This window comes from Tyto alba, unplaced genomic scaffold (assembly GCF_018691265.1).
Source record: "Tyto alba isolate M040663 unplaced genomic scaffold, T.alba_DEE_v4.0 Super-Scaffold_13, whole genome shotgun sequence".
Classification (NCBI taxonomy): domain Eukaryota; kingdom Metazoa; phylum Chordata; class Aves; order Strigiformes; family Tytonidae; genus Tyto; species Tyto alba.
In genome coordinates, this window is record NW_024881275.1 from 24,352,085 (window position 1) to 24,375,587 (window position 23,503).

General features: G+C 40.7%; 1 protein-coding gene across 2 annotated transcripts in view; it reads right to left on the reverse strand.

Annotated features, from left to right (window-relative positions):
* Positions 1-9,514: 9,514 nt before the first annotated feature.
* CAMK4 (calcium/calmodulin dependent protein kinase IV) overlaps positions 9,515-23,503 on the reverse strand; it is a 187,709-nt gene continuing 173,720 nt past the window's right edge. For both annotated transcript variants that reach the window (XM_042787655.1, XM_032984049.2), the window contains 3 exons: positions 16,506-16,632; positions 13,914-14,066; positions 9,515-11,041 (listed from right to left, as the gene is read on the reverse strand). In XM_042787655.1, the coding sequence (XP_042643589.1) occupies positions 10,877-11,041; positions 13,914-14,066; positions 16,506-16,632 (445 nt within the window). In that variant the 3' untranslated portion in view covers positions 9,515-10,876. The remainder of the gene's footprint in view (positions 11,042-13,913; positions 14,067-16,505; positions 16,633-23,503) is intronic.

The following is a 23,503-nucleotide window of genomic DNA, read 5'->3' on the forward strand; positions in this document are numbered from 1 at the left end:
AAAGAAGCAAGGAAGAGGACTTTTAGACAAAACATTTTTCTTAAATGTCAAATAAAAGTATAGAGAACTCACAATGCATGTAAAAATATTGAATCATTTTCCAAACCATCTGCATCCTTGGATATTTTAGACAAAAAGTACTTGCACATGTACATGTTGAAGGAAAAAGGTGTTTTAACTAGTCAGAAGGACATCAGAACTTAAAAACCCAGGGCTTTATAAAGAAGTAGACTGCATCGGCAATCAGCAAAAATGCAGATTTTTGTTAGTTATGAGGCAGGATGGCTTTATTTAACTCCCCATCAACCCTAATTTATGGACAGTCCCTCTGAGTAGTTCTGTCAGGTTACAGACTTGTCAGTACATTCTTATGTCCCATTGTTTGTCTCAAGCTTGCTATAAAACCAGTGAAATCTTATGTTGTAACACAAGCTTCCACACCACTGTTTGATATGATATTTTTAACAGGTCAGTCCAAAGCCCCAAAATTTTGAGCTCTAGGGGGAACTCAAATGCTGTAAGATCCAGCAGGAATACATGACCTCTTCTTTCCTTTTGACTTGCCACTGCCCTTCTCCAATCTGTTATGGAGATAGGGAGAAGATGATTTAGTGAAACTGTAGTAAGAACCTATGTCTCACCTCAGCTTGGGAAAAGAGTCAGCAGCATCCATGGAAATGACAAATTATACAGTTTTTCTGGAGCACTGTTACCATGCAGAACATCTTGCAGATCTTATAATAATTTTTTTTATATACCCCTCAGGGGTTTTGAAAAATCATCTCTCACAAAGGGGTGTGAAGGGATTCTGCATTCTAGCAGTTTGCAAAGCTAAGGAGTTGTGGGTGGCAGGAATAACAAGCTGCTCCATTACACGTCAGTGGTCAACTAGCCAAGCAGCTGTTCTGCAGACCCATGACAGTTGCAAGCCATGAAAAACTGCGCCAGAGGGAGCACCACGGAGCGTGCTAAATGACAGATAAGGAAACAGAGCAGAGAAACAAAAAAATAGTCCTTCCAACACCTCAGTCTTGCCAAGGCCTCCACCCAGGTACCACATGCAGTTTTGGGCTACATAGCTTTTGGCTACATAGTTCAAGACAGAGAGCACTCAACTGCAGGCAGAAAATCCATATACAAACAAGAAGAGTAGTTCAAGACCTAGGGCATGTGACCTGTGGGGAAGGACTTGGTTTGTGCTGCTGAGAGAGGAGGATGCTAAACAAAGAAGCGTTTTGTCTATAAAACTGGAACTTTATAAAATAATTTCCAGTTGTAAGAGTAGCAAAATGTTTTGGTAGATTGCACAAAGAAGTGGCAGTGTCTTCATTGCTGTAGGTCTTTAAGAACAAGTGAGATGAGCATCTATCTCTCATAACCCTCCCTGGGGCACAGTGATAACCTGGACAACTTTACAAAGGTCTTTCCAGCCCCCTGGCTCTGTACTTTACCACTAAAACCAGATTTAGTTTGCTATCCAACTGCTAAGCTTCTGAGGGAAGAGGAGAAGGGGAAACGCTATGCCAGGTGGGTATTAGTTCAAGACTGTGCTATATAAACAGTTAACACCCATCATTATACCTCCCTATAATAATGACTATTGTCCCTTATCGCACACTGAATATTAGCTGTCAGCAAATAATAGATGTAAGCATTTATAGATTTACTAGTTTATTTAGCATCAGATCAGTCATGCAAGCCACTTATTAAAAATAGACTTTCCACCATCAAAACATATTCTTATGGCTTATAAGCATTTCCATGCAAGCACATGAGCAGGTACATTGGTCCCAAATACAATACACTGAAACAACAAAACTGTAAATTTTTTCTGGTTCCAATTTCTCTCTGGTTCATTTGCACAGTATTAGAAAAGTTACTACACAAACAGGCTTAGTCTGGAGTAAAAGTGTAAACTTAAACAAGCAGTTCGTAGACTTCTATTTAGTTGCTAACATCTTTGTTAGTACAAGCAAACAGTGTTGACAGTACAGGATTTCTTACACAATAAGCAGTAAAAGAAGGTGTAGAGTACACAAGACATGGAGCTGATTTGAGAAAGACTAATAGATATATGACATTTTTCACTGTTATTAAGAATTCAGCCACCATTTCTCTGAGATCAATGAGCTTCTGTAACAGGCTTATAAAATACTTTGTGTTACAAGTCAATAGCACCATTTGTCTGTCTTGGACACATCAGTACATACCATAACCATGCAGCATATGCTCCTCTTGAATTAACAGAAGCACATAATTCCCTGCTTACAGTCTGGTCCTCATCCAGCCTCAAAGCCAAGAGCCACCAGGAGCTTCCAAACTAAGGCCAAGCCAGGCACAAGCCCTTAATTTATCACATTTCTCCAGGTTAAAACAAGCTTAAACTGATGAGCACCTTACTGTGGGTCTGGAGCAGCCAGCCAAATTCTGCTTGGTGCCTCTCAGGCTTGCAAGGGCATGGTGGTATTGCTGCTTGGGACTAACAAAATGCTTCCCCCTAGCTGAGACAGATTCAGTGACTCTTCCCCTCTTCTCTGGCTCCCTCATAAACTGGATCAGCCGCCCCTGATGTTCTGGAAGACCATCCTATTTATCTTAATCTTAGGGACTAGGGTTCACCCTCCCCCTCTCCATCTTTCCTTTTCCCTGAGCACCTAATCATTTCAGAGTTAATTTTCTCATAGGCATAGATCTCTCAACATGGTGTATGCTGAAAAAAAACAAACTCAGCCAAACCCCTAAACAATGTCCCTTATGGACCATTAAATGAAATTTCCACTATTTAATCAGAAACATTAGCATGCCTTCTCATGAGCATGTAGTGTGAACAAGGAAATGGTTCCTGTTGTGCATAATATGAAGACACAGCTGGGGTTAGTTCTCAGCAATTAGTAGTTTAACTGTTCTTGTTTCTAATGACTTTAAGTAAAAAATCTCTTAGTTTGTAATTACTGTTTTCCTGCAGCCAAGATGGTAAAGATATGAGCAGAGCAAACATGGCACCCACCACTACACTGAGGGCAGTAGGTTGATGGTGGCACCAGCCTGGGTCCCATGGATCACTGTCATTACCAAGGAAGATACTTATCAAGGAGGACACTGCTGCAGCAGGGTTTAGAAAATTCTTCAAAGATCCTTTTTTCTAAGTATGCATGTAGTCCACTTGTTTAGTTTCATGAAATGTTTCTTGACAAACTGCTGTTCACCATAAAGATCATTCCAGGCCCCATAGCAAGCTGAGGAAGAGACTGAGAGCCATTTTAATAGTACAAACAAAACAGCTTTGATGTCTTACAAATTAAAAGTGGGGTCAGTGGTGAGGTTTTTCCATCTAGAGGAGGCTGGTGCTGGATAAGTTTGCGCTACTTTCATAAACATGGATGATGGTGATGTCTGGAAAATAACAGAATCAAGGAGTCTGAGACCTTGGAGGAAACACTGACAGACACTTCTCACCTCATTCCTCATCCAGACAAATCTAAGAAGGAGCTGTTTCTGGTGTGCTCTGTAGAAGAATCCTCTGGTGTTTTTGTTGTGGGCGTTTATTGTTTAGTGGTACTTACGGATTTGTGGTGGTGGTTGTGCTCATTCATGTAAAGTTAGCATTTGTAAGTAACACAATCATGCCTTGGGATATTTTTTTTCCTAGATACCCTGGTTCTTGCAGGTATGGTAACTAATTTCTCACAGTGCAGTGCAGCTATTTGGAGCTAACAGGTTTTGTGGCTAATGTTTGTAAAAACTGTGCCTTAATCTGCAAAGGTATTCTGACACAGGTGCCTTTATTGCTGTGACTATTCCAATTAATTTAAAGGAGCCTAGTCATTTTGGTTATCTTCAAGCAAAAGTGTAAGATGGAGCTTAACAGCAATGTCTCAGATATATGGTGGTTAAACAGCCATGGATCTTTGCAATTTACTCTTCATACACCCTGTTCTGTCAGTTAAGTGTGTTACTTTGATCAGGTAATGAGATCACTGGACACGTGCAAAACCTACAGCTCCTCTGGCTTGTCCAGGGGGGAAAGAGAGAATTCCTTGGGCAGGATTAAAACATTACCTCATCACAACTAATGTGGTGCCCAACACTATTGCTTTGACAGGGATTGGAAGAGAGCCTCTCTCGGGGCTGCAGTGTCAGGGAGACGTAGATGAACAACTGTTGACTTTGTGCACAATTAGTTTAAATTTCCTAGATAAATGAAGAACCTTATTTTGGAAGGAGTAGCTCAAAAGGACATGGCAGATGATACTGAGGGCTGGTATGATAGAGCAGACTACTATGCAGAGTTCTGTGGATGAATAAATATGACTCAGTGGCTATTGGAGCATATTGTCTCTGGGATAGGTCACATACCCAATGGCTTGCCTCAGCTTCTGAGTTACCAATATAACTGCCTGAAGTCTATAACACAGTAATTTCAATTAGGAGAGACATCCCAGATCCACCCAACATGGGAATTAGAATTACAGTCCTTTTTCTCTTTGATAGACTTTCCATGTGTTTACATATGCAGACGCAATGATTCGCTCCACACAGTTTTGTATTATAAAGCAGATCATTATTTACAGTTCCAGACAACAAATGGGACCAAGTACTATGAACTGACTGCATTGTTTCTTTTGCTAACATTGGCAGATTTGCCACTAACTAGTGGTAATGCTGCATAAAATACAAGACCAAGTATATCAACCAGTTTTAAGTAAATGATATGAAGATCACTGATCCTAGCACACATGATATTTTTCAGAGTTCCTAAGCCTGACGTGCTTCTTTGGATTGACCTAAACCACATCTTCTCCACAGAAGAAAAAAGGTGCTGTTAACAAAGGAGCTTTCTGGTGATGAGGAGCAGAAGCTGGTATGATGCTGTTCTTGTGCCACTTTGCTCTGATCCCCTAACCCTGAGCGTTAGCAGCTCATAAAGCCAAAGCATCTACACCAGCTCAGGTACCTTCATTTTCTATTGGGAAACTAGGAATTTAATTATTTTCTGGTTCTCTCTGGCATTTGTTGCACAGAACTGGGCTATTTCTGTCAGCCAGGTATAGGCTCTTGAAAAAGGAAACAGAAGGTGTCAAAAAACAGCATGAGCCTAGGAAATGGGGAGGGAAAGGAGAAACATCTCTCCCTGGGTACTAACTGGCAATTACAAATCACACAAAGGGTGACTCACAGAGGAATATATTTATACTTGACCAGTAAAACCCAAACTCTTTTGGGAGCACAAGCAACTCAAAGAGCAGGAATGCAACCACCTGACAGATCCAAGGGCAACAGCAGATTTGTCAGGGCAGTGCAGCTGAAACCTGCCAAGCGTCAGATGACTCTTCTCCCACTGACTGGCAGCTGACAGCTCTTCCTGGATGCCCCAGGGGGTCCAGGACCAGGAAAAAAGATGAAGCATAAATGGGAAGAAAAACAGCAAGCCTTTTGGCCATGTATGCATGTTAACACTTGTTCTTAAAACCAGAATTTCAAATGGAAAACCAAAAAAGATCCCTTTCTTTTAATCTTTACTCTTTGTGTATTGTCATATAATCCTCTGGAATGCTGCAGTTTCTCAGGTGAACAGAAAAAGGCAGCTGATACTATGGGAGGAGCAATATGCTACTTAATAGGAGTGAGCACGTGCTGTTTAATATACCTTGTCCAGTAAACATCTTCCTGGTATACAAGTTAAGGGTTAGATTGTCAGTTCTCGGTCACACGTGCTGTGGATGGAGCATCACTTGGCAGGGACCTCTGGTGCAGTTTACGGCAGCTCTAACCCATCACAAAATGCTGTGCTTGTGTTGTCACCCCACTTCGGCCCATGTCCCGAGTATGCAGAAGGACAAGGGCACTGAAGCACTCATTTCCCAGCTGTGTCTTGGTATGAAGGAACCAGAGCCGGAGAAAACTCTGTGCCACTGTATATATTAATCTTTCATACCTTGATATCCATTACACTGAATTTCATCCAGCGATGATCCATGTAAACTAGAATGTTAAACGCTGTGGTTTCAGTTCCAGCTGAGTAATGTTGGCAAAGGGCAAAAGACGGCTTAAAAGTTGACTGCAACTGTTAATGCAGACATGGCTCTTAGAGACTATTCAGCAGTTTCTGCCTCAGTTTGATAAATTTACATATTTGTGTGTTCATGTACATATATATATTTTAATATATATCTATAATGTTATTGATAAGTTCAAAATTGGGCCACTTTGATTATTCCATTCTGTTCCTACTTCTGTACTACACCTATCTCCACATTATCTCAATGTCTTTTAATAATGACTAAGTTCATGACTGTATTCATGTTCTCTGTTCCACTCTGGAGGTCCAGAAGAGTGCAGTGCAACGCATGTACATCATTCCATCCTTACATAAGTTAGAGGATTCACACTCAAAGGGGTGCTTTCCATATTTGCATTGACCCTCCATAAATCTTCACTGAATTACTCTGGCCAGAGGTTTTACCTCCCAGACATAAAGCAAAATTTTGCTTAGGTGGAGAATCTAGAGTCTTACCAGTAAAAGTTTGTAGATGTTCTGGAAATAAGATCTTTACACTCCAGATATAACTACACTAGGCAATTATTTTATTCCTATTTTTCTCTTAATTCCTTTTCTTTTTACTTTCTTATTTTGCAGTGCAGCTGATGGTTTTTGTTCAATACAACATGGTATTGTGTAGGGGCTTATCAGGGAAGCTAAATTTCTTTACACAAAAGCAGAATTAACTCTCACTGTTGTGGTAGTATGTTCTAACTGAAACTACTCTGAAATGGAGGAAAGGACATTCTTTGAGCTATTATTATTTTATAAAGTAAATTTAAGGATGTTCTGAGCTTTCTCTTAGTTTATCTTTGGTATCTTCAGGACTGGCTTGTATCACTGCCATTGTGCTCTAGGTCTAACTGTGCATCTTGTTTGGCCAGCCTCATTCCTGCTTTTCTCCCATATAAGAAGATAATTTCTGTTATTTTTGTTACTTGAATGCCATGCCTACATAAACTATATATTTTTAACCTGAGCAGCAACAAGGTAGATCCAGCTACACAAAATTTGAGTTCTTCACCAAGAGAAAAACACACCCTCTGCACAAGTCAGGGATCAAGGCACTGTGCTGAGACCCGTGAGCATCCATCACTTTGTAAGCTGGCAGGGTGCAGGACACTGTGCAAGGATCTGCTGGGAGTCCTCCACCCCTACACTTTCATATGCCACTCTCAAAAACCCCCTGAGAGCTTCACTGCAGGACTCTGCATAACAGCATGCCCCAGGATGTGTACGGGAGCCGAGGGACCGTTGCAATTGTTATTTGGAAATGGATGTTTATTCTCCAGAGTCCTCCTGCATTTGGTGCTTAGCAGGCACTGCTATCCATCTGCTATGTTGGACTCTGACAACTCCTAGCTTCTTCTTCCCTTTCCCTGCTGCTGGGCTGCAGAATATGCATTGTTCTCACTTCCTCAACAGCTGCCAACTGTGTCTGGGTTTCACTCGCAGCACAAGTTGTAGGAGAAGGATCTCTATTTGGGAAGTGCTGAGGCCCAGTCAACAATGAGCCGCAGCCTCTTCCTACCTGGGACACCTTGCTGATCTAAGCCCCTTCCAAAAACATATTGGTTGATGGTTTATCCCACCTCTAGTACCACATGACCTTTCAGAGCACTTTGCTTAACTCACCAAGGCATGGGGTCCTGTGCAAAAGGTGTGCTGGGCAGTTTTTGCTACAACACATGCCCAACAGCCAGCTTGCTCAGGGGGACAGAGCTCTTTGTACCTGTCTTCATAAACTTTTGCCTTGATGCTCTTTTGCATTCAAAAGTTTGCTTATGATGTGTCTGAATCTTTAAAACATGCTTGCACAACGTAATGTACAATCTTCAGCTAAAAAAACAGCACTAGGCTCATACAGTGCAATCTACTGTGTCATCCACAAAATTGCAATCAAAAGTGTTTGAAATGACAGGAAATCTGTTCCATTTTGGAGTGAATCTTTCTGAACTTGTAAAAAACCCTGCTGTTGTGCAAAGGCAGGACATTGTTAGCCATTTAACAGCCATCAGATCCTCAGCCTAGCTCTCAAATATTAGACTTTAATTGGTTAATACTACTGCCTCTAAAGCAAAAATTTTCCTAAGTTCACATGCTTCAAAAAGATGGGAAGGTACTTTTGTACTTGAAGGACTTTGCTAATACATTGAACATTTCAAAAACTTAAAGCTTAGGATTTCAAGAGAAAAGAGAATCAGTAATTTTCTACCTATTTTACAACCACAGATGTGGAACTGGTCCACCTCCAGTAGTTTTCAGGTGTGTTCATATTTTTCAGCTGCAGTAAGACACTGGTGTTGCACTCCCAAGTCTGAATTAAGGCAGATAACACCGGGAGGTGATTTTTCAGACAAAACTAATGCACACAACACTCCAGAAAGTTACATGCATACAGCCTAGCATTGGTCTTCCTTCTGTATAGTAGTCTCATACATAAGCCAGGCATACTACTTTACTGAGTCATATCAGTAATTCATTCAGCACAGACATCCTGATTGTTTCATACTGAGCAAAATAGAAGAAAACTAAGCAAAACCAACTGAAGCCCCAGAGCCTTTATGCAAAAGATTGAGCCGCCCCTGCGATCATGTTTTCACAAACAGGACTCTGGTTGCATGGAATCAGTTCATATTTATGATATACTATGGTATAATTTAGCAAAGGATGACTCTAAGAATCAGATGGGACTACTTTTCAGCTCAACAAACCATGCCTCAGATGAAGATATTGCTGCTCAAGCACTCATAGATGCACAATGACTGTGCAGCTGGCTCCACTTCCGCAGACCATAAGCAACTATCACAAATGAAGGAGGAAACTTTACAGAAATTGACCTCTCCCATCAAACCTCCCCACCGACCAAACTCAGATGGCTTCAACACTGTAACCAGGGAGGAGACCTGTGGCTGAGAAATGCATTTGTCCTGCAGTCACCTTCAGGAGATAAGAAAGATAGTAAAAAGTGAGACAGGTGGATGTACTTATCACCTTCTTCAAAGTGATTAGTCTTACTGTACTTGTTCTCAAATGAAAATCTGCAAAAGTGTCTTGTTGGCCTGTTCACGGCTGCCATGCCCCCACCAGCTGTTTCAGCTGACCTCAAAGTGTGTCACCTGGGAAAAGGATGGATGCACGTACTTTAAATTTCAACCGTGCTTAATTAGCAAACCTTTTTGTACAAGTTCAAAGACTTACAAGAAATGGATTAAAAAAATCTCAAGCACAGTACATTCATTAGCATGCATTCTCACCTAGTAAAGACAGTGTCTTTAATCTTCCTTTCTATATTGATCTAGATTACATTTTATTTATCAAACCTATCATGTGAATAACATTGTAGTACCCTTTAGTTTCATCAGGAAATGTAGCTACTGAATGTTTTATTAATGACTTGTTTTTTCAGTAGCTGATATATTTTTTCAAGGCAAGTTGTGCAAGGCCTAACTTAACATAAAAACAAACAAAGCAAAAGAGGAATGTTGAGTGTATTGGGTGTTAGGTAACTATCAGCGTTAAGAAGTTTAACAAACACAAAATGACATTGTTGTACATCAGGTTCTTTTTGCCATTTCTGTAATATATCAATGACATTACGAAATTCATGTGCTATCAAAGTGATAACAAACAAATGTACATGGTCATACATACTGATGCATGTTAGTTTTCCAATTCCTATCAATTACATTCAACAAAAAAATCAAGACAGCTGAAGAGCCTGACCCTAATTTTGCAAGCTGATCCATGCACACAGCTTTTAACTTAAGACACAGGAGCTCTGGGTGGATGCAAGATCTGTGCTGGTGGATCACTTCACAGGAGTGGTCCTTTGTTAGGAAAATCTGAACTAATGATGCTGGCAAGTGGAAACTGGTTACTCATGAGGTTAAACTATCTGGGAAGCAACTAGATTATACTAGTTGCTCCCAGAACCTGTATAAGAGTGTCTCCCCAGAGCAAAATGATTAAGTTGTGGAATAGCTTCCTTCAAGCATTTACAACTTGTATAATTGCAGATTGTTCCCTTAGGACCTATAAAAATGTTTTCTAGCTGCACAGTTTAGAAATTAATGAGTGAATAGAACGGTATTTCAAAAATTTGCATCTACACTAATCCTCTTTTAGTCTATCATTTTGTTTAGCTAACACTTTACTAGAGAATGAAATGGCAGAAATCTGTGTAATTTTGGTTGTCATTAAAATACTGTATATAAACAGGAAAACTCAGAATAAGGCATTCTCAACACAAGCTTGAGGAACGTACATTTTCATGCCCAGTGGAACTAACATTTCAATTTCTTCCCAGAAGTAGTGGAATGTTTTTTGCATATAAATCCCCAAATACTTTTTGAATTTTACAGATAAAAAGCATTGTTTCATACATCAGTTTTAAAAGCATTGGCTTGGTATTTCCTTCCATTTCGTCTGCTGCAGGACTATGAAACTGGAAGGAAGCAGTTCAAAGAAACTCACAACATACAGAGGACACCTACATCCATAAAATCAAATTAAATAGTATTTTGTTTCATATGCCATCTAGAAACACTGGATAGATGTCTATGAAGTATACACATTATGGTAGGTAGTTATTCATCCCCATGTTTTTACCTGCCGGTATTACTGCAAATAACACTGTTTCCATGACATGCCTTATGGAACAGTTTACTATTTTCATAAGCAGTCACATGCATTGAAGGTAGGATCACCAGCCAGTGCATTTGGCACCCCAAAGCAGAACCAGAGAGGCCAAGCTTACGAATCTCTCTTGTTGAATGACAATTTAGCTGGTGTATGAAATGACAGATCTCAGCTGAAACAAGGAAGCACATTGACCTAAGACATTTCTTCTGGAGCTGCTTCTGCTTCCTGAGTGGGTTTCTCTTCAGGTTTGCTGTCATGGATGGGAGACGGGTTACGGCTGGGCTTGTTGCTGTCATGCGTGCTGTGACCGCTGGCACTGCCGAGGCGAGTTGATGCCACCACAGCTTTTACTGCAGCCTGAGAAAGAGAGGATCAAGCAAATATTCCTTAAAGGACATGGTCTGTCAGCACTGCAGCCTTAGCATCATCCTCTTAGGGAATGTAACAGCGTTTAGTCTTCATGGTATGTCACATTCAGGTACCTGCCTGGGCCTGGACAGATTTAGAAGGCCACCCGCAGTACTGGATTGAGATTTAAAAATGCTGCTTTCACAAGGTTACAAGCTGGCCAACATGAACAGAATTTTTTTTTTCAGCTGCACATGCTGCAATTTTTTTTAGAAACTACTTCAGATATCCCATGTTGAAGTTAGATGGCAAAAAGAAAGTTATCTTCTGCAATAACAATAACAATATTATCACTGATTATTCCATGAAAAGTCCACAAGGGGAACTACTGTGCTATTGGATATGCCAAGCACAATAGTGCACAGCATACTGGCAACTTCCTATGTATACATATAAATACACATTGGGGATTGGCTCTCATATCACGTAAAATGTCACAAAACGAAGACATGCATTAAGGGAGTTATCTTAGCCCTTGCCTTTAAGAATTTTATTGCCTCAAAAAACAAACATACAGAGGTGAGGAAAAGAAATACTGATCTCTCTGTGTGATAACTCCAGCTATTTTTAACTTGGCTAGCTTTTTGCTCAGGCATCACAGAAGAAGCAGGTTGGCAGGAAAGGATGAAGAGTATAGCAAGTTTTGTGGATGGTATGGAGATGTAACCATGAAAAAAAAAAGAAAAACAAACCTGAAAAAGAGGATGCTAATGAAAAAACAGACTATATAAACTTTGGCAAGAAAGAAGATTCAGTTAATACAGAATACAAAGTCAATGTACAATGTATGAGCCAATAAAATTGGCAGTAATTTTGAAAGTGAGAGTCTAGACCTCTTGAAGAAAAAATCACAGACATCCACATTAGTGGTGAGTGAACTTGGACAACGGATTACAAACAGAACAGGCCACTCAATGATATTATAATGTATAATGACACTTTTAATGTAATTTACTCTTACTACCCATTTGGATATTTATGAAACAAAATCTATGAAAAAATAAGTTGTGACTGAGAACTGTAGAGTTATTCTATAAAAATATGTCTTTACATAAAGAAAGCCTGTTGCTGGACTTGTATATTGGGAGAGGATAATTTTATATCATTCTTACTAACAAAACAACAACTAAAGCATGTGTTCACTGCCTGGTTTTCTGCTTTGTTCTTATATTTTGGGCAGGAATTCATTGTCTAAAAATTTACGGTTCATTTTACACATATATATGTGTGAAACTCTACAATAAGTGCTAATTCCAGTTAATTCTCTTCATAATTGGAGATTTGGTCATTTAATCCTTAACAGAATAGTAGTGAAGAAATAAACTTATAAAAAGCAACAGCTTTTAGACACAGTAGTACTAATTGGTTGACTGTAGGGATCTAAATAAACTGGGCTTCAAAAAAACCTCATTGGTGATCAAAGCTGTAAAAATATAAATAGAATCAAAATCAAAACATCCAAAAAGGTCATGCATTTCTTTGTGACTACCTGGGCAGGGAATGTAACAGCCCACTCAGAAATAATAAAATTTATAACTCTGCTCATGCTCTGTAATCATTTTAATATAACAATGTTGCATGGCATCTTCAGTGAATACACAACAATCCTGCTGTAAGGCTATGGAAATCTTTCTTAAGAGAACAATGTTAATAGACACGTTTAGTCAGTTCTGTACAGGCAAAGCATCACTGTGAATTATATCTACAGTGTCCGAGACCTTTGTAATTGACAAAACTTTTTTCTTTGCCCCTCAGAGATTCTCTGTCACAGTTCCCTACTAATACTGAAAGAAATGAGCAAACAAAATTAAGGGTCATTTATGAATTTGGTTTTGCATGGGGGTTGTAAAGCTCTCAGACAAGATGCTTTTTACTCTCATTCCCCAGGGCTATGAAGGCAGCTTCACTGTAGCTGTTGGTGATAATTTCTGTGCTGAAGTATCCCTGGAAGCTTATCCTAAGTGGACACAAATCTTTAACAACTGAGGAAGGGATTAAGGGAGAAGAAAGTTTCCCAATGTTATGTCAGTTAGATGCCCAGCTGCCTGCTGTTTGCACCTAAAAATGTTTCCCTGCTTCTTCCCATGGTAGATATGTAGACTATATGGTAAAAGAGCATAGGGATGACTCAAACCCTAATGTAATTTTTAGCACAGGTCCCACCTGCACTTCTGCCTTGCAGCACTTAATTTCCAGATAAAGAATGCTATTGCACATCTGCTCTCAGAGCTACTTGAAAATGCGTGTTTTGGGTCTGTTAATCTCTCAACCCACAAATTTTATGGACTTACATGTCTGAAATGCTGACTCTAGATGATACAGAATGATGCCTTAAGCTTCTGCTTTGTATTGACAGGTATAGAAAATGAGGATGGCTTACAGATCAAAATATGCTATTGTAGATTAAATATTTTCCAGATTTATGGATGCTCATGAAGAAACTACTAGGAACTTTGTTCTGTCTGTTCAGCACTCTAAGGATGTGCAAACAGTGCAAGACAGAGAGATAGACAGAAGGAAGGAAGGAAGAATGCATGAAAGGAAGGAAGGAAGGTAAGGAATTTGTGAAAGCTGTGCACATTCTCAGCAGTTCTGTCTGTGTAAATAGTATTTTCATCCAAGTTCACACACTTTTATTTGTTTGACTGAAGACAATAACTAAATCAGCTTCAAATTTTTCATCTTCATCAGTCACGTTAAAGAAAAAAGCTTCCATACCACTATAGAATGTTGTCCTGAAAAGTGTGCAAGGTTTCTGTAAGGATACTAATTTTACCGCATGCTTTCATAGCCAAAACAGAGACCATGTTCAGAGACTTGCCTTTAGTTTACGCCGGGCATTGAATTCTTGAAGTTTCTTTTGTGCATTGTCCATATGCGCAAAGTTTGCTGCCTTCCCTGTGACCCATGGGTGCTGCAAAGCCTGTAGAGTGGTGAGACGTTTCTTAGGGTCTAAAACAATCAGCTTTTTAACCTGCATCACAAAGAAGAAATAGAGAAGACTGTTAAACTTATTCTTCATTTACATTTATTGAGCTTTACATTTTGGGGCTTTGGTCTTTGTTTGGGAAGCATCTTAGTCAAACACATTCTAAGAAGCCAGCAAGAATTTGCATTCAGATCTTTGCATGTATTTTGTTTCTGGCATTTCTCATGTTCCATAAATAATATCTGAATAAGACAGCCACTAAGGGGGAAGAGGAGAAGGGAAGGGAAGGGAAGGGAAGGGAAGGGAAGGGAAGGGAAGGGAAGGGAAGGGAAGGGAAGGGAAGGGAAGGGAAGGGAAGGGAAGGGAAGGGAAGGGAAGGGAAGGGAAGGGAAGGGAAGGGAAGGGAAGGGAAGGGAAGGGAAGGGAAGGGAAGGGAAGGGAAGGGAAGGGAAGGGAAGGGAAGGGAAGGGAAGGGAAGGGAAGGGAAGGGAAGGGAAGGGAAGGGAAGGGAAGGGAAGGGAAGGGAAGGGAAGGGAAGGGAAGGGAAGGGAAGGGAAGGGAAGGGAAGGGAAGGGAAGGGAAGGGAAGGGAAGGGAAGGGAAGGGAAGAAGAGAAATCAACTGGTTATCAACATTTCTAAGGGTATGTACCCATGCAGCTGAGGCTGTTGTATGTCTGAATTGTCACATAAACCCTATGAGATTCTCAAAATACCCCCCAGCAAGACAGTTCTCTTAGAAGTACCCCCACTTTTGGATTTCAACTGGATTAGAAAGTTTAAATTCTAGTGTATGCAACTCACGCAGACGTGTGCCATGCATTTCTTTCAGTAACCATAAAACCCCATGCACACATGAACTAAAAAGTACTGTACTAGTATTTCTCTCTTAGTAAACTCTGAAACTAATGCTGTTTATGCAATTCTTTCTGTTACTGAGAACAGGGAAGTTGCACCTCTCCAAATAAAACAGTAGAACATTTTTGAGCACAAGGTACTGTAGACATACCCCTTGGAGTGGAAGTGGTACAAACTGCTGGGTAAAAAGTATGTCCAGTCAAGCTGCGTTTCATGGGTTTTGCTGTATGTTGTGGTGTTTTTAAAAAAACAAGCGTGATGATGGAGTAAAGAAATACATGGATGGCACTCAGCAGAGCCACACTTATCCAAATTTTCTGATTGAATATGCTCTTGGAGAGAGTACAAGTGACAGCACAGGGCTCCACCACTGCTGTGTGCCCAAGTGTGAGGGGAGGAAATCCTTTAGAGGAGATTTTCCTCGAAAGAGCTACTAATAAAGCTATTAAAGAAAGTCAGTGCCCTGAAGTGGGTGCATGAGAACAGGCATCATGATGAATATTTGCTGTATGTCCACAGAAGAGGTCAAGTTAAGCAAATCACTTCAACGGAACACCCCAGAACTGCCCACAGCACAGGTTTTGAGAGCCATGGGCTTCATCCTTATGTACAACTTGCTATATAGTGTTCAAACCTGAAACTGAGCTTTACTGTAGCAAAATGTTAGAGACCAGTTTGGACAAAAGCTCTCTTTTTACAATAAACGAGCAGCTTTGTAGCAGGCTGCTGTTTATCTGGGTTTTGATGACACAAGGCAGTAAATAATTTTTTTTTTGACCTTAGAAAAACTTCACATCTAATACAACAACAAAAATTTACTTTGGACTTGTACGGTCCTTCCATTTGAGGGATCCTGAAGTACTTTACAAACACTAATTAAGTAGTATTTTATGGCACATTTTGTATGAGTAATATGGAACTAAACACTTGTGTCTTCAGTGCTAATGAAATAACTGAATTGTGCAAGTTATTCTTGACTAAAAATCAAACACAAGCATACCTATTTTTGTAGATCAGTATCTCCCAGATCCAATTTATTTTATCCAGTAACAAAAGAATATAGTGAAGATAGCATGACAGGCCTTGCATTTTGCTAATGGACCACATTTAAAAGTAATAGGTCTTTCCTCATCTACTGAGAAAAATTTAAATGGACAGAAAAAGGCTGTCAGCAAAAGTGTGGCAAGATGGGGAGGGGGCTTCACTCATTTTTATATTCTTCCTTCAAAGTTCAGACTTGAAAATTGCACAAAATACAGGGCTTGTTTCTATGTTCACCTGAAGGTAGTTGTCTTGCAAAGAGGAATGATGAAACACCTCAGAGCTAGCATGAAGGGCAGGCATACATGAACACTGTGACAGCTGTCAACAGTTTGTGGCTTGGTTCACAGAAGGACCTGAACATCCATGGTTTTGAGTGCAAAATTACAGCATTGGACTAACAGGGGATATCTAACATCCCCATAATATACCAGAGATAAGAAGAAGAAAAGCAAGGAGTCATATGAACAACTAATTAATCAATTATTCTGTATCCACCCCAAAATGGACTCTCTTTCTCAGTGGAAGTGATACTAGTAATACATGTATCAGCAAAGACATTCCAGTCTCAGTTTTGCTGTACTTACTAAATCCTTGGCATTCAGAGACACATCATCCCACCAAGGGGACACAAAGTCATATTCACAGTTCAGGATTCTCTTAAACATGTACTGATCTCCCCTTTCATCATAAAATGGTTCAAATCCACAAAGTCTGCGAGGATAAAAAAGAAGGAAATTTATCAAGATTAATTAGTCTTGGGTTGTTCGAAACAGTTCCTGCTACTATCTTACCCTACTTTGTGTCCTGTAGACACTTTGGGATGTACTTACAAACTCCTAATTCTACAGAGAAGAGCAAAATGCGGTCATAAGCATTCATATGCACTGGGAAAGGTTGATCAAATTCTAAATTTTCCATTTTCTCATGTCTGTAATTGGAACTATTACTATAGAGACTTACCATAAGAGTAGCCATGCAACAGTTGATATCAATTTAACTTCTACATGCAAATAAATATTTTCTAGAACCTCTTTGCTCTGTTTGTTTCAGGCTGAAGTCCCTTGGATTATTTAGTCACTCCTCAGGTTGATACTTCTGCTCATTCCCGCACTCCTGTGACTGTTCTCCAGCTGTGTGTCTTTTTGAAGTGGGTGCAAACACCATTCAGCGTGGGCATGCCACAGATTTGCAAATGAGCATAATGATGTTTTCTATCTCAATCTCCATTTCTTTGCTAACAATTCCTGACCTTGGATCTGCTTTTTTGAATTGTTTATAAATACGGAGTTAACATATTCACAGAGCAATTATCAGAATTCCTGTAATTCTTTCCTGGGGGATAGGACTTAGCTGAGGAATCACATTTTACCTGTGAAGTTACAAGCTTTTGTATGTCCAGTTAGGACTGTTTTCTGAGTATGTTCATCACTACATTCTTTCATCCTATCATCCATAAAACGTAAAAATGTTCAGCAGGTTTTAATAATCAGACCTGATCTTTACTTAGGCAAACTACATATTACCAAGAAATTTTATAATCTCACTAATGACTGCATCTATTAATATACTGAATAATACAGAACACAGCACAGATCCACACTGCTGACCCTGGGGAAAGCAAACTCATAGAAGTGGTTTCCATTTATATAATGCCCTTTTTAGTTGCTTCACTGCACTTTAATCATGCCTGCATACATAATTAGATGTTTTAAAGTGAATTTCCTATTCAACCAGTAAGTGTTTGGAGCTACACAGAAAGTCTATCTGCTACTCTGCCTCCAGAAAATGAAACAAGCATCAAGATGATGACAGAAAAACAACAGCAGACCATAAAGAACATGTCAGCAACAAATCTAGAAAATTTAACCTTACATTTTAACTTGGTTTTATGATTTAAGCTCAATCAGTGTGCTTACTGTCCTGAAAAAGAAGACAGATGTTCACAGAATAAATGTGGTTTGGGGAGTGGTGTGTAGCTGTGGGTGGAACAGCTGCATCACTTTGCACTGCTGAAGAGAAGAAAACCTTCACTGTAAGCATGTTACTAATTTATAAGTCTGGCAGAGATGTATCAAAATGCAAGGATTCAACCTCAAAATACCATGTACTTCAGTAGGTGGAAGCTGGTCACAGTCCCTCTGCTACTCCCCTCCCGTTTGCCTGCCTGTCCCACCACCATTTCTGAGCTTGGTTCAGGTCACCTCCTATCCCCACGGAGCTCCTTTGCTGAACAGGGTTGTTGGGCCACTAACTGTTTCAGCCAAAACTGGCTTCTGGATACCAGGTACCTGATGACATACCATGCTTAAGGCTTGCTGTGACTGTGTTGGACATCTTCAAAGTTATTCTCTACTCCTGAAAATATTTTTATCATAACTCACTACTACCACCTATTGTTATCTTATTAACAATTTCTGTGGATATGCGTCTACCTAAAAAAAATTTCCATTTCAGCAGATAGATTTTCGCTACATGCCGAATTAGATGAATAAAACTAGCAGTGTGATTTCAAATTACATAAGTTAAACCAGGGTAAGACCCAGCATGGATGCTCTTGATTTCATTTTATTACGAAATTTCATTTTATTATGCTGATTCATTTTAAATCAATTACCTACCAAATAAAGAAAAATCAATGTAAACAGCTTCACAATCAATTAGAAATGACCAGACACTGTTTTGTGACCTTTAAAGTAAGTTAGAAAAAAACTATCTTTAATTACATCCATGCAATTTTGACTACAGGCGAAGCCTCTCTATTTGTTGACCATTATCTGTACCTCAAATGTGCAGTAGCATTTCTATCCTGCTGCAGGAATACAAAAGGACTGGTCCTCTCTGCTGTTAAAACTATAAATGTGGCTTCTCTGGAATTATGACAGTTATCATCAGTAGGCCTTCTTATAATTTCCCTCAGGAATAATTGTTCTGTCGAAATATGTGTCAAAGTTTTTCTTAATCACGTATTAAGTCCACTCTGTATTGGTGAGAAGATACAGTTTTATGTACATATTCTGTAGCATGGTAGTTATCTCATGTATCTACTCTATTTTGGAAGCACATAGAGCAATGCATTTTTTTTGACTGTTCGTAAGTGCATTGCCTTTACTAAGCTATGAAACTCAGACATGCAACTCAGTCCTTTAGGCTGCAGGATTAATGAATTAGTTACTGTACACACGCCTTTCTGGTTTTGTCTTCTAATCCATCAGAAATGTTGATTTACAAAGCTTTACACTCAATAGAAGAGTTTTACATGTGGAGTATTGTTAAAGCTAAACAGAAGAGATGGCCAAGTGGATTTGACTAGCACCCTCTTTGCCTGGCTTATTCTTGTAGGTCAAACTGGATTTCAAGAGCGGAGGAGGAGAAGAACAGGAGGAGGAGGAAGTAGAGGAGCATCTTTACTGGTGGTGTCCCACCCAGAGCAGGAGCCCACATGCTTGTGTTTACACTACTGCAGAGGTTTAATGTGGCTTGGGAGCATCTCCTGAACAGTTGGAAGGTTTTGAAAAGCTGCATATAGCAAATGTCACTCCATATATTCAAACAGGAATCTGCTGTATGCTCTCACCTGAAGCTTGTCTATGCTTGAAAGCAAGTTCTGCTTAAGAAAGGCTCTCTGTTTCAAGTACAACAGCTATCCCTCAATTGTTGAATGACTAGGCAAGCCCTTATGGCTTAATTTAGGTATGTTTGTAAAGGGACAACAAAAGGCACCTCTCCAATATCAGTGACAGCCCTGCTGGCAAATTTAATATTTCTCTGCCACATGTGGAGCACTAGAACTGATGAAAAATGATCACTTGGAAAGCAATATCTAAGATATGATCTTCTACAGACTTGAACCAGGGTTTGAGACAAAGATTAACATTTTAAAAGAAGCAGATAGCAAAATTACAAATAGGAATATTGTAGCCTATTATTTACAGGCACCTAAAAGGAGAGTTGTAACTTATTTGAAGTTTATGTACAGAACAAAAGATGTTTCCTGATCTTTCCATCAGAATGTTTATATATTATTACTAGTACTTTTAGTATAAGCCCTAGAAAATGTAATTCTTTCCTTGCAAAAGGCATAAATAAAAGAATTGTCTTATTACACACTGTACTTGCTGGACACTGTTAACGAGTCCTAGAAGGGGAAAGAAAATGGACTGGATGTATAAAACCCTCCATATCTTTAATGTATATGTGTAAAATCCTGTTTTATTCCCATAAAAGGCATCCTGCAAGTATCGTATGCAACTGCATAAGCCAGCTTAGCATTGGTGTTGCCAAGGAAATAAATGAAGTTATTTATTCTCCCATAAAAAGAAGTGTCAATACATCAGATACAATTTTCCCTTCTGAAGATCTTTCTGTCAAAGATTCCATCAATACAATAAAATAATTACAGTGCTTACCAATTGAATTAGAACTAGTCATATTAAGATGCAGACACAAGTGCCTACCTTTAGACACAACTGTTTGAAAATTCTGGTCTGTAGTTGCAACTTCAACTGTTTAAAGTATGTATGACCAGCACTGCTCACAGCCCTCTTTCAACAGTGTCTCTGGTTATCTTAGATCTGGTTTTCTTGTAAGAAGTGAAAAACTTCAACATTGATTATAGAAACATAGAATGGTTTGGGTTGGAAGCGACCTTAAAGATCATCTAGTTCCAACCCCCCCTGCCATGGGCAGGGACACCTTCCCCCAGACCAGGCTGCTCCCAGCCCCGTCCAACCCGGCCTTGAACCCTTCAAGGGAGGGGGCAGCCACAGCTGTTCTGGGCAACCCATGCCAGTGTCTCATCACCCTCACAGTAGAGAATTTATTTCTTACATCTAATCTAAATCTACTCCCTTTCAGCCTAAAACCATTACCCCTCATCCTACCAGTAGACTCCCCGATAAAGAATACCACCCCATCTTTCCTGGAGGCCTGCTTTAAGTACTGGAAGGCCACTACAAGGTCTCCCTGGAGCCTTCTCTTCTCTAGGTTAAACAACCCAAACTGCCTCAGCTTGTCCTCATAAGGGAGGTGCTCCAGCACCCTGATCATCTTTATAGCCCTCCTCTGTACCCTCTCAAGCAGGTCCATGTCCTTCTTATGTGGTGGGCCCCAGAACTGGACACATGGAACCCAGGTGGGGTCTCACAAGAATCCCCTCCCTCGACTTGCTGGCCACACTTCTCTTAATGCAGCCCAGGACATGGTTGGCTTTGTGGGCTGCGAGTGTACATTGCTGGCTCATTGTCAGTTTTCCATCCACTAATACCCCCAAGTCCTTCTCTGCAGGGTTGCTCTCATTCTACTCTTCACTCAGCCTGTATCTGTGCTTGGGATTGTCTTGGCCCATGTACAGGACTTTGCACTTGGCCTTGTTGAACTTCATGAGGTCTGCACAGACCACTTCTCAAGCCTGTCAAGGTCCCTCTGAATGGCATCCCTTCCTTCCAGAATTTCAACTGCACCACAGATCTTGGTGTCATTAATGAGCTTGCTGAGGATGCACTGATTCCCCTGTCCATGTGTCCAATAAAAACATTAAACAGCACCGGTCCCAACACTGACCCCTGAGGAATGCCACTTGTCACTGCTCTCCACCTGGACATCGAGCCATTGACCACAACTCTTTGAGTGTGACCATCCAGCAAATTCCTTATCTACTGAGTGGTCTATCCATCAAATCCATGTCTCTCCAATTTAGAGACAAGGATGTTGTGCGGGGCAGTGTCAAAAGCTTTGTACAAGTCCAGGTAGATGATGTCAGTTGCTGTTCCCTGAACCATCAGTGCTGTAACCCCATTACAGAAGACCACCAAATTTGTCAGGCACAATTTGCCCTTAACAAAGCCATGCTGGCTGTCACCAATCACCTCTTTATTTTCCATGTGCCCGAGCATAGTATCCAGGAGGATCTGCTCTGTGACCTTGCTAGGCTCAGAGGTGAGACTGACTGGCCTGTAGTTCCCTGGATCCTCTTTATTTCCCTTTTTAAAAATGGGTGTTATGTCACCCCTTTTCCAGTCAGTGAGAAATTTGCTGGACCACCACAACTTCTCAAATATGATGGATACTGGCTTAGCCACTTCATCTGCCAGTTTCCTCAGGACCTGTGGATGCAGCTCATCAAGTCCCATGGACTTGTGCACCTTCAGGTTCCTTAGATGGTCTCGAACCTGATCTTCTCCTACAGTGGGTAGTTCTTCCTTCTCCCAGACCCTGCCTTTACAGCCTGTGTCTTGTATGGTGTGGCTGGAGCACTTGATGGTGAAGACTGAGGCAAAAAAGTCATTGAATATCTCAGCCTTCTCCGTATCTCAGGTAAACAAGTCTCCCTCTTCCTTCCAGAAAAAGCACACTTTTCCCCTAATCTTCCTTCTATCACTGACATACCTATAGAAGATTTTTTTGTTGACCTTGATGTCCCTGGCTGGATTTAATTCTATCAGGGCTTTGGCATTCTTAACCTAACCTGTGCCTACCCAGCCAGTTTCCCTGTATTACTCTCAGGCTACCTGTCCTGACTTCTCTGTCAGTCTCATTTTTATGCTTGAGCTTGTCCAGGAGCTCCATGTTCATCCATGCAGGCCTCCTGGCATTCTCACCTGACTTCCTCTTTGCTGGAATGCATAGCTCCTGAGCTTGGAGGAGGTGATCCTTGAATATCAACTGGTTTTCTTGGGCCCCTCCTCCCTCCAGGGCTTTATCCCATGATATTCTGCCAAGCAAATCCCCGAAAAGGCCAAAGTCTGCTCTCCTGAAGTTCAGGGTAAATGAGGTAGTTGTGCACCTTCCTCACTGCCCTAAGGATCTTGAATTCCACCATTTCATGGTCACTGCAGCCAAGGCTGCCCTTGAGCTTCATGCTCGTAATCTGCCGCTCCTTGTTGGTGAGAACAAGGGCCAGCCTAACACCTTTCATTGTTGGCTCCTCTATCACTTGGAGAAGAAAGTTATCATCAACACATTTCAGGATCCTCCTGGATTGCTTATGCTTTGCAGTTTTGTCCCTCCAATGGGTATCGAGGTGGTTGAAGTGCCGCATAAGGACAAGGACTTGTGAACGTGAGGCTATCTATCTATAGAGGGCCTCATTGGTCTGATCTACTTGGTTGGGTGGACTGCAGACCCCCACAATAACATCTCCTGTCCCTGCCTTCCCTTGAATTCTGACGCATAAGCTCTCGGTCAGGTCCTCATCCATTCCCAGGCAAAGCTCCATCCAGTACAGCTGGCCACTGACACCGTGGGCAAACCCCTCTCATAATCTCCCCTGTCTATCCTTCCATTCCAACACTCCAGTGATGCCAGTAAGATTGTAGCCCTGCAGGCATGTGCACATATTTAGCTCCTCTTATTTATTCCCCATGTTATGTGTATTTACATAGAGGCATCTAAGTTGGGCCCCCAGTGAAGCTGACCTTCTGGATGGAATTCTTTTGTGCTGCTCTTGAGGTGCTCTCCTGCTGAGCTGTGACACCCCTCCAGGATTTTGGGATCTATTGCTGGCACTGGCATCAAGCTGGTAGGAGTGGGATGGATTGAGGTTCCCCTCTCTTGGCAACTTTAATTTAAAGCCCACTTCACCAGC